General features: G+C 34.7%; 1 protein-coding gene across 1 annotated transcript in view; it reads left to right on the top strand.

Moving 5' to 3' along the window:
- Positions 1 to 12,206, top strand: part of LOC142347999 (neurofibromin-like) — a 634,373-nt gene that overhangs the window by 457,708 nt on the left and 164,459 nt on the right. The window contains exons 18-20 of the mRNA XM_075399163.1: positions 9,093 to 9,219; positions 9,670 to 9,785; positions 9,924 to 10,003. Of these exons, the coding sequence (XP_075255278.1) occupies positions 9,093 to 9,219; positions 9,670 to 9,785; positions 9,924 to 10,003 (323 nt within the window). The remainder of the gene's footprint in view (positions 1 to 9,092; positions 9,220 to 9,669; positions 9,786 to 9,923; positions 10,004 to 12,206) is intronic.

The following is a 12,206-nucleotide window of genomic DNA, read 5'->3' as shown; positions in this document are numbered from 1 at the left end:
TGGTCTCCTTGTCTCTCTAATGAGTTTCAGTAAATCATTTAAATGTTTTGAATTTATTTTTGACGGTTTTGTTAAAACGTTTTTTTACCTTGAATTGATTTGTTCAATGTATATTTTTTTCGAGTTTTGACTGCTTGTTATACTTTTTCGTCCTTCCAGTTGTTTGGTCTCAAACGAAGATTGTGTTATTTATATTAATAATGTTGGCTTGTTATACTTTTTCCTCCTTCCAATTAATTGCTCTCAAACGAAGTTTGTAGCAATTATGTTAGTCCTGTTGATTTTTCGTTTGACCGATTTGTCGACTGACTCATTTGATTTTTCGTCCTTAAAGCGGATTAAACAGGTATTGCCCAGTGGGCAATAAATGCTCTGAGAGCCTTTCTGGTCTGTTTAAGCATACTTATCGTGTGAAGGGTGGTTTTTGGAGGTTGAAGACACCTCTACTGTTGCTCACCTAACTATTGCCTCCACCCCCCGCACTTTTGACCCCATACCACTGTTGCCCCATCTCCCCCCCCATCAGCCCGCGGGTCCACCCCCATGTGTAGCTGATGACGAACAACTGCTAAAAACACGCAAATTCATACTAATTTTCAGTTTTTTTCAAGTTTTTTTTTTTGAGTTCTATCAGCCCCAGGTGTCAATAAATCTCGTCCAGGGCTTGATAATAGCTTACTACATAGTTTCTAGTGGTAATGGAATTGTTTCAAAAATTAACATCGCCAATTTTACCATTTATTTGACATTTTTTTTCCAGACCCAGGGGCCAGAAAACGTCTTTAAGGGTTTGATAATACGTTACTGGAAAATTTTCATTGGCCATGGAACAGTTTTCAATTTTTTTCTATCACAAATTTTAGCAATTTTTTGATAAAAGCTTACGTTTTTTCAAGTTTTTAGGTTTCTTTAGCCTCAAGAGCTACATCTCCTCTAGGGTTTGATAATAGTTTACTGCGTAGTTTCTGGATGTAATGGATTGTTTTTGATGATTTTAATAACAGGAATTTAAGCAGTTTTTTAGTTTCAATTGTTTTTAGGTTCTTTAATCTTTTTGACTCAAGTTTTAGCAATTTTTTGATTATTTAGTTTTTCAAATTTTTGGAAAATTATTTCATTCCAGATTCATGGAAATTTTTGAGCCAGTGAAACTATTTATGGCTTGATATAGAGATACTGGATAGTCTCTTGAGACAATCAAATGTTTTTGAAGATGTTAATATCTTGAATTTTGGCAAGATTTTGTTAAATTTTGCAATTGTTTTCATAATTTTCGTATATTTTTGTCCTTTTCTGAGTAACAATCGTTACTGGCCAACGAAACTTTTCAAGTCTTGCAGATGTTTACTTGACATAACTCCGGAGACAAAAATGGTTTTAAACATTTTTTCTTTGTGAAATGTGGAATCTTTTTTTTGAATTTTGCACTTCCAGTTTTTTTTCTATATTATTTAATTACTAACAATACCAGACAACTAAAAGTTGCAGAGTCGAATCCCATCATGGAAATCTTCTTAGCGCGCTCTCTCTCTCTCTCTCTCTCTCGGTTGTGGGTTCTTTCCTTCTCTTTTTTGTTCACGTTTTATGTGTCTCACACTCTCTCCTTAAATCTCTTTGTTAATTTCGCGCTTCAGCTGCTGTTATGTGGCGTGATGTCATCATATTTTATCCTCATTAATGCTGAATCGTAGTAGAATTGTCTTTTCGGAAATCACTTATCTAGCACTTTTAAGGAAATCATTGTATGTTGCTCTCAAACGCAGTTTGTTGCAAATATATGAACCTTGTCTTTTTTATGGAATTGTTCGCTTGGCCCGTTTTTCGTCGACCCATTTGATATTTCGTCTTAAGAAACGGCATAGAGATAGCGCCCAGCGGGCCTTAAGTAATCTTAGAGCCTTTCAGCTCACGAGTTTCCAAGTATGCGTTTCACAGAAACTGTTTTGGAGTCTAATATTTATGGTCTGAAGCGCGGTTCTCAAAAATTGATACCCCACCCACGCTAGCTACTGTCAAAGCCAACCGCTCTCTGGTCAATTGAGAGCAATTCGCCCGACGTTAGTCGGTTAAAGTTTTTAGACGAGTCTAAAATTGAGGCTGGGTAAAGTTGAGGAAGGTCTTTTGCAAGACTTACGTACTTTTTTTGACCATTTTTTTAGAGCTATATGTTAGGTAATCAAAACAAAAACAAGCAATTTTTTGTAATTTTTTTTGTTTTTCCAGCCTCAGGAGCCAGGGAAGCTCCGCTAGGGTTTGACAATAGGTTACTGTAAAGTTTCTAGAGGTATTGGGCAGTTCAAGATTTTACCGTCACGACTTCTAGCGTTGTGACAAAACTTGCAATTGTTTTGACATTCATTGTCATTATTCAGTTTTTTCAGCCTCAGGGGTCAGAAAACATCCGTTAGTGTTTGATATTAAGTTACTGGATTTTTTGGCCATGGATTATTTTTCACTTTTTTGTACTGCAAAGTTTAGCAATATTTTTTAAAAACTTTGCAATGTCATTTTTAGGTTTCTAGCCTCAAGAGCGAAGTTTATAGCAATTATATCAGTCCTGCTGTTCTCTTTTCATACGGTTTCTCGCTTGACCATTTTTTTTTGTCTGACTCATTTGACTTTCGTCCTTAAAACTGGATAAACTGGTAGCGCCATGCGGGCATTGAGTGCTCATAGAGCTTTTCAGCTCACTAGCCTAGTATGCGATTCGCGATTCACAGAAACTGTTTTGGAGACTTATATTTATTGTGTGAAGGGTGCTTTTGAAGGTTGCCCCCCATGCATCCCCCCGCTGCGCTCACCTCTCACCCCTTAAACTAAGCTAAAGCTAGCCTCACTAAACTATTGCTAGTTACTGACAAAGCCAACCGCTCGCCGGTTGTTTGAGAGAAGTTCCACCGACGTTAGTGGGCTATGTTTTTCGTGTCGTTCTTGACTGGTCTCCTTGTCCTTCTACTGAGTTTCAGTAAATCATTTAAATGTTTTAAATTCATATATGGCGGTTTTATAACATTTTTTTTCCTTACCTTGAATTGACCTGTTTTTTAAATATTGTTTTTCGAGGTTTGCTTGCTTGTTATACTTTTTTGACCTCAAAAGAAGGTTATAGGAATTATATTAGTCCTGTTGGTCTTTTTTTAGGCAATTTTTCGCTTGAACAATTTTTCGTCCGACTCATTTGACTTTTCGTCCCTAAAGCGGAATAAACAGGTAATGCCCAGTAGGCATTAAGTGCTCTTAGAGCCTTTCAGCTCTGTTTCAGCTCAAACAGTTTTGGAGACTTATCCTTATCATGTGAATGGTGTTCTTAGAGGTTGAGACCCCCACGGTTGCTCCCCATACTATTGCCTCCACCCCCGCGCCTTTGCCCCCCACTGCACTGTTGCCCCTACCCTCCCCATCAGCCCCACGGTGTACCCACAATCCCCCCGTGTCTAGCTACTGACGATCACATACTAAATTTTACAATTTTCAATTTTTTTTGAAAGTTTGTCATTTTTTGAGTTGTATCAGCCCTGGGTGTTGAAAAACCTCATATAGGGTTTGGTAATAGATTACTGCGTAGTTTCTGGTAGTAATCAAATAGTTTTCAACATTTTAGCATCGAATGTTTATTTGAGAAAACTTTCATTTTTTCATTTTTTGTTGACATTTTTTTGTCATTATTTAAGTTTTTGCATACCCAGGGGCCAAAAAAGTGTTTGGTAGTAAATTACTGAAATTTTTTTATTGGCCTTGGAATAGTTTTCAACTTTTTAATATCACAAATTTTAGCAGATTTTTTAAATAAAACTTGCAATTTTTTCGAAATTTTTTGAGATTTTTTAGGTTTCTCCAGCCTCAAGAGCCAAGGAACTTTATCTAGGATTTAATAATAAGTTACTTCATAGTTTCTATATGTTATCGAATGATTCAACATTTGAACATCACAATTGTTTTTTGACCAGGAGCAAGTGTTTGATAATAATTTACTGAAATTTATTATCGGCCATGAAATTGTTTTCAACTTTTTAATATCACATTTTAGCATTGTTTTTTTTTATAAAGTTTTGCTGTTTTTTTTTTCAAGTTTTTTTCCCAAAAATTTTTCTTATTTTTTAAGGTTTCTTCAACCATAGAAGCCAGGAAAGCTCTTCCGGGGTTTGATAACAGGTTACTGCATGTTTTCCAGATGTAGTGGATTGTTTTTAAAGTTCTAAACATGAAATTAAGCAATTTTTTATATTGTATTTGCAGTTTTTTTTCAAATTTTTTGAAATTCTTTATCTTTTAGCTTTCTGCAGGCCCAAGAGCAACGAAAACTCCTCTAGGCTATGATAACACGTTACTGCTGAGTTTCTAGATGTAATGGAATGTTTTCCAAGATTTTATTGTCACGAATTAAAGCAATTTTAAGGAAAAAAACGTTTTTGCAATTTTTTCAAGTTTTTTGAATATTTTTGAACTTTTTTGTTTTTTTTTCTAGCATCAGGGACTTCCTCCAAGGTTTTATAATAAACTTCGGCATAATTTCTTGAGTCAATGGAATAGTTATCAATTTGTTAATGACTCGAGTTTTAGCAATTTTTTGATAATTTTTTTTTCAAATTTTCGGGATATTTTTTTTCCAAGTTTATGGATCTTTTTGAGCCAGTGAAACTATTTAAGGCTTTAAATATGGATACTAGATAGTCTTTTGAGACAATGAAAGGGAACTGAAGATTTTAATATAACGAATTTTAGAAAGATTTTGTTGAAACTTGCAATTGATGAGTTACATGACAGAACTCCAGAGACAAAAAAATGGTTCATGGAAAATTTTTCTAGTTCTCTCTGTCGGTTTAATTTTCTTGCCTTATCTGTCTTATTCACGTTTTATCTCTCGCACATTCTATGTCTCTCTCCCTCTGTCTCTCCCTTTTTCTTTAACTCTTTGTTGTTGCCGCATTTCAGCTGCTGTTATGTGGCGTGATGTCATTATCTATTACCCTCACCTCATGCCCCTTCAATTATGCTAAAGCTGGCCTCACTGAACCGTGGCTAGCTACTGACGAAGCAAACTGCTCGCCGATCGTTTGAGAGCAATTTGCCCGACGTTATTCGGTTATGTTCTAGTTCTATTCATTGAAGGTTTTGTAGACTTTTTTATTTAACAAAATTGAAGCTATTTTTATAGTTTTTCGTTTTTTGAGAACAGTTGCTTTGCAAGAAAATTTAATTTTGAGTTCTTAGAGTGTTTTTTCTCATTTTAGACAGGTCGTACTGGCTTTCCATTCAGACTAAGCTGCACCATATTTAATTTTTTACATCTTTTGGATAATGACTTTTTGGCTTTGATGCCATTTATTTTGATTTAAAGTTTACTGATATTCTTTTGTTGCAATTGCTTTTTTTGCAGCGCGATTTCTTTGTTGAATTTAAAGTTGCCATGTGATTTCCAATCAGTGAGAATTTTTTAATAGGTAGAAATGATTTTTTAGTCACGTAGATGAATGACTTTTTGATGACACGCTTTTTAAAAAATTCACCCAATTTCCTGTTTGTTGTCCTTTTTAGTAAAAACTTTCTGTTTTAGAGATGTGATGTTTTCTCTAAGTATTAATTGCTCTTGAACGAAGTTGATGGCAATTATTTAATATTGTCGATGGGTTTAATGACAGTGGTAGCAATTTTTTTATAAAGTAGAAAGTAAGGTTTCCACTTTTCCCATTCATGCTTGTTTTAGTGTGCTCTCTGTTGACTTTCCAAGCCGGTTTTTCTAGTGAGGCCATAACTCAGGTCTTGAGTTTTTATCTCTTGTGTTGTAATTCGGGTATGTTCTTTTTTTTCGCTTCATCGAGCAAAAATCTGTTTCGTTTTACTTTACATATTGTTCAATATTTTCAGTGAAATCTTTGTCTTTCAAGGCTGGCTTAACTCTTCTTTTCTTCTGCTCAAAGTGATTTTCAGCACCAGTTGATCGACAAAAAAATTTAGCGTCAACAGTGTTCTTGTTCGGAAATCGAAATCAATGATAATAGGGGAATAAGAGCCCAATTTGAGATGCCCGTTAGTTGAACTTTGTTCTTATATGTCTTAGTTACCGTCTCCAATGGTTTTTGGTGTTGATACTATCCCCTGTGTCACCAATGTGAAATCAGATTAGTTGTCACTTGTTTTTGTACTATTTATTTAATTTTCTGTTCTTTCAATCCAAATCGGGGTTTTGGGAAGGAATCAATGCTGGCTACTATCCAGCAATCACCCGGGTATGTTTTATTGTGTATTTCAGAATATATTTTTTGCATTTGCTTTCTAGGACCAAACGTAGGGTTGGGTTTCTGAGATCAAACAGCTCAAATTTCGATTCCGCATTTTCCATTTAAATAAACAGGACTTTTTTAGACTTATCATTTCGGCGTTGTTTTTAATTTATCTTTTTTTTCTGTGCTTTCCATGGCATAGACAGTGATTGATTTGAACAAAGACGTTGTCAGAAGTTCATGGGCGCTATAGCAATTTTAAAAAAGAAATTTGAGATTTTGGTTTTTTTATAGCTGCGAAGCTGTAAGCTGAGCGAGGCTATATTGAGGTGCTCTTTTTTTTATTTCGTCTTCTGACATTCTTTTTTGTTTTATATTTTTTTTCTAGAAAATTCTGTTGCTTCACGTTTTTAGTCACTTTTCACGCTTGATTTCTTGCTGTTCGCTTGCCCTAAATTGCTCGAATTCAGAATTTATGTCTGTTACTAAAACAAAGAAAGTTGGTTGTAATATAAAAAAACGTAAGGGACTTGTAGCCTAGTGGTTAATGCATACAGCTGTTACGGTGGGGGTTGGGGGTTCGAGATTCTTCGTCGTCAAAAATTTTTGCACCCAGAACTGTTCTCAAATGTACACCGCCTTTGAATAAAAGTTGGCCGCGACAACTTTTTTCCAACTCTTTTCGGTATCGGTTTCTTTCTGCATTATACAGCATACAAGTCTATTCCGGCAGTCTGACCGTTATGTTTTGTTAATCCTATATTTTTTTTCTGTTCTGATGAGTGATCTTCTCTCAATTCATAGGAGGTGATTATGCCGTTTTGCAAAATTTTTACCACGTTCGTGCTTTTTCTGAATGTAATCACACTTTTCGAAATCAAATTGTACTGATGATTTTGATCATTCAGGTTGTAATGTTATAACTCACATTAATAGAGCTTCCGAGCGATCGGTTGTTATTTCCATCCGGCAAATAAGTTGTAGTAATCTCAGGTGATTCAAGATCTTCTGGTTTTCAGCATTTAATTTTTTTTCTGGAATTGTAATGCAGGAAGTGACACGTGCTTTGTTTCAGTTCCAGTCTCTAGGCTCCGTTACGCATAGCATCTAAAGAAATCGATAGAAGGTAGATGGGAAATTCTTTCCAACTGCGAAAAAAAGACTCACTTCTCTATGATGCTACGAGCTGAAAATTGATATATCAAAAATGAATTGTTTTTTTTATGATCTGTTCACACGTTCTTCATTTTTTGATGTCAAATTGTAGCTGTGACTTTATTGAGGCTCATTACTTACGGGTCTCATCGGTTTTCCAATGAGGCACTGTGAAATCTTCAATGAATTGTAAAATGAATTCCACATTTTTTGTTTATTTTGTCTTGCTTAATTGTAGGATTAATCGGCTTAGTAATGAGGGATATGTGATAGTAATGATGAATAGTTAATGGTTTTAATAATGACTTAGACATGATTCGTTTTAAAAGAAAGTTCTTAGCGTTGACAGTATTTTTCGTGATTTTCTAGTAGCCGCCGCCAGCCTCTCAACGGCTATTATTTAGGCGCTCTCCTTTTTTATTACAATTCAATGAATTTGAATTGTATTGGGGCGCTGTCTTTTTTTTAATGATCTGTTCGCACATTTTCATGATTTTTGAAGTCAAATTGGAGTGGTGATTTTGGTCACGCCGAAACAGGAAGTGGAGCGAAAAAGCGAGTGGTTTTGCGGCGTAAAATTTTTTCACTCTAATTTTAAAGTAGAGTGAGAAAATGGTGTTTGAACAAAAATTCGTTCTCTCGCTAGTGGTTTTTTGTTATCATGCGGCAATTTCACTTTGGTTTGTACTGTTTTTTCATTTTTTTGGATCCGATTTTTTTTTGCTAAATATTTTTGCCATGCCATTCATAGTTCATTCTAGACCTAGTGTTTTGGTTCAACCAAATTTCCATTCCTCGCTAGTGGTTTTTTGTCAACATCCGGCATTTTGACATTGGTTTGCTGTTTTTTTAATTCTTTGATTTGATTTTTTTAGAAATGGTTATCCCAATTCACTCATAGTCAGTTCTAGATCTAGTTTTCTGTTTACTCAATGAAAATTCTTTGAATTGTACTTCAGGACTTGTCCTGCTATGTTTTTTAATTAGCTGAACTTTTAATCACGTTTTCAGTTTTTACATAGGTCACGATTTTCATGCTTGACTTCTGACTTACCTCACTCAATGTTTCAACTGAATAGATTTTTAATTCTTTCACGCCTTGAATAACGCAATTTAGTGAATTCGGTCAATGTCAAAAGAGTAAAATCAAAAGAAACCGGATAAACAGATAAAGTCCGGTCATTAAGTCGTAGTGCATTAGGTTATCAAAATTCATTAGAGTGATTGCTAGCTGACATCAGTATTAATTTTAATAGCTTTAATTTAGAAACTGAATTAAGTATCGTTTTTAGAATCTAACTGAAACTGCACGCCTAATTAGAACACCTTTTAACACTAAAGAGAAAACAAAAAAGTCGGTCGATTTTTTTCTGTTTCAATCCCGATGTGCGTCAACGGGAGCTATTTTCAGGCAATCTGCTTGCTATGAATTAAATGACGGGTCATGCCGGCTTTCTATTGAGGTATAAGTGAAGCTATCTAATCGAATCAATTTATAGCTGTTTTAACTTTGACGTGTTAAGTTTTTAGAAAATGTTGGCGAATTTTTGGAATTTTGTCCCAAGTATTTAGTGTCAAGATTCTTTTCCCTTAAATTATATATCAAATACTTGAGATTCTGAAACATTGTTTTGAGCGACGTGAACCATTTGCTGATGGGAATAGTCTTCACGCTGGTTTTGAGTGGGAAAGAATAAGTTTGAGCTCGTTGATTAGGCGTGGGAGAATACGTATAAGAAGTGGGACAATCTCCATTCGCACCTGTTGGCGCTTGGTGCAAAGAAGGCCGACAAGATGAATCCAGAGGAGGCCACTGCTGGCGGCATCATCATACACCAGTCTGGTAAGTGTATGATGAGAAACACTGTGAGAAACAAGATGCTAATGTCGTTATGTTCTGTCTACTTATGAGTTTGGGTTACTTGAAGTGGAAATTGGTAGTATAGTACAGTTGTTTATTTGGCGCGGTTAGGTGGCGGTTATTTATATATATTTTTACCTGGATAAAGACTGTCTACAGAAAAATATGGAAAGAAAGTATTCGAATGCCATTGCTTTTCCTTTGCTGCATGTGATAATGATCAAATGTTCATTTATTACGTTTTAAAGCACACGCAAGGCTGGCTTAGCTGAAAGTAATTTTGCGCACCAGAGCCCATAAGAAGATGTCTTGATTCATTTGCCCGACTTTGAAACACGGTGCTGGAGCGCTTCTCGTGAACTCTATCAGTAGTTTGTACTCATAATTATAAAAAAATTGGTGAAAATAGTCATCTGTCAGTGACACTTTTAGGTGACGTTCCCAGACAAGTGTACGATCTTCTGCAGGAGTGGGCAAACATGACTGGCTTTCTCTGTTCCATGAGTAGAGTGATCGTACCCGGACATCAGACATTCAAACGACCCACAGTAAGACATTTCGAGTCCCTATATATTCGAGTTATAGCGTTGGAAACTCTTGTGCATTAGTCATTTAAAGATCGTTTGAACGGAATTACCTCAGAGATCCTTTTCGATAGTCTCTATAGCGAAATGTTTCATTTGAAGGTATCTTCCAGCTCTCCCGGAGGCTCCGGTGGCTCGTGTCAGGGATTGTCTGGATCGGGCTTCAATGGAAACAACTCTGGGTAAATACTCTGCTAATTATTCCAATCATGTGATTACTCAACTTTTTTTAATGAGTACTGGTGGAGTGTCTTTATCTTGGATCAAAAATTTTGTTGGAGTGTATTTGGAACAGAAAATGCTGCTTGTAGAAAAAAAACCGTTTTTGTTGTATAATCATTGTATTTTTTTCTGGATCAATTTATTTGGTTTTAAAGAAATATGATATGAAGTTTTGGAATTTTTAGTCCGATAAGTTTTGTTCAAATTTTGTTGACATTAAACTTGTTTTGGTTCCAAAAACAAGATTATTTTTTCAATGGTTCTAACTTGCCTTTCTTCTGGCCTGGAGCGAGGTTGCTGCGAACACCATAGTTTTCTAACATGATCTACACTTTCATATTTTCTTTCACATTATATGGGTTTTAATCTTTTCCCAGAAAATTCAAAAGCAACGATAGATGCTAAATTAGGCTAACATAGGTTTAAGATAATCCATAGTACAGAAAAAAACTTTTTGAGTTAGGTTTAGTTCTGGAAGACTAGCGAAAGGCCAGCTCTTATTGTTCCGACCCCACTTGTGGGGGAAGGAACTATATACTCAAATGGGTTTTTTTTTTGTTCAGTGAATTTTGGCCGATCGATATATTCGTCGTAGAGAAATGTGAGTGGTATCATTAAAAAGCTGGTCCAGCGTAGAATTCAAAAGTAAAAAGATTTTTTTGAATTTCGTTTTTTTCGAGGAGTTATCGAGGATTGAAGTTTTGTGTGAACAATGGGATCTTTAGCATGATTGTTCACTTTTAGTACAATTTTCTTCAAACTAAGATCTTTTTTAGGAAAACATTAATTCAAATTTCTATAAAAAGAATAAATTTTGAGTTCGTAAAAGTTGAATGCAAGGCGATAGAAAGACTAGTTCTGGTCTCATAGGGAAGTTCACTATCAAAAAAAAATCGAACTCTAATTGAGAGCCCTTTTTTTAATAAAACTTTTCTCTTTTTTGCTTTTTTAAGTCACCTAGAGACAAGTCACATTTTATATCGACGTTCTATTAATGACAAAACTCCTTTATAGTCGAATGAAGCGCAATGAACAAAAAACGTCGTTTTCAAGGAATTGCTCATGTTTTTTTTTGGCTTCGATTCTGAGTTTTCGTAATTTTGAATGAAATTTTGAATTTCTTTTTGAAGTTTTACTATCTTTTTTGGAGTCCTATGGTAGGGATTCATTGACTAACAGTGCAATATGTTCCATAATGAGAATTAAGTGAACATGTCTATTTCATTGAGGGGGCGGCTAATGGCTGTTAAGACTTAAAAAATAATTTTTCGAATTTTTTTTTGAATATTAAAGAATCATAATCTTATTATAGTGAATTGTAAGTCAGTCCAGGGGTGAGAGCACCCTCTTCCTTCCTACTGCAACCAAAATTAAACTGGTTAGCGGTTTTATCTTCTATCTATTGGTTATATGACTTCAATGACAAAAAATTTCAATTTTTTAAAATTTTTTTGGATTTTTACGTATTATTGGTTACTTTTGAAATCTTATCACATTATCCAAATATTGACAGTTCCCATTAGCTTAAAAACGATGTTCTGTGGATGACCAATAAAAATTTTAAACAAAAATTTATGGTTTAAATGGCTTCGACACGTTCTTCTTGCACTTTTCTACTGATTTTTTGGTTTTCTCCTGTTTTTTTTTTGTTGTTTTAATAGTCATTATACTTACTGTGATCTCATAATGAATACCTATGCATGACAAACATAAATGTACTGCCACCGGGGCATCTTTGAGCGTTTTTATTGACTTCCGTTGAAAGCTATTGAATTTAATGTCTGTTAAAATAAAAATCATTTTTCGAAAATTTTATTTGAACAATAACAATTCCTAAATTTTTCTTGAACTGTTAGTGAGTTTCAGTATTGACTGGACCCACTTGCTTTTTACTGCGACTAAAAATATTCTGTTTAGCTGTTTTATCTTCTAGCTATTGGTTATATGACTTCAATGACAAAGATTTCAATTTTTTTAAATTTTTTTTTTGGATTTTTTGAATTATTGGTCACTTTTGAACTCTTTATCACATTATCCAAAGATTATTGTAATCCAATTGGCTTAGAGAGGACGTTCAGTGGATCACAGAGAAAGTTTTCAGAGAATAGCTAATGGTTTAATTGTCTTCGACACTTTCTTCTCGCATTTTTCTACTGAATTTTA

The sequence above is a fragment of the Convolutriloba macropyga genome, chromosome 10 (assembly GCF_964194025.1).
Source record: "Convolutriloba macropyga chromosome 10, txConMacr16.3, whole genome shotgun sequence".
Taxonomy (NCBI): domain Eukaryota; kingdom Metazoa; phylum Xenacoelomorpha; order Acoela; family Convolutidae; genus Convolutriloba; species Convolutriloba macropyga.
The sequence above is the reverse complement of the archived record's forward strand: the minus strand, read 5'-3'. Positions and strand labels throughout refer to the sequence as shown.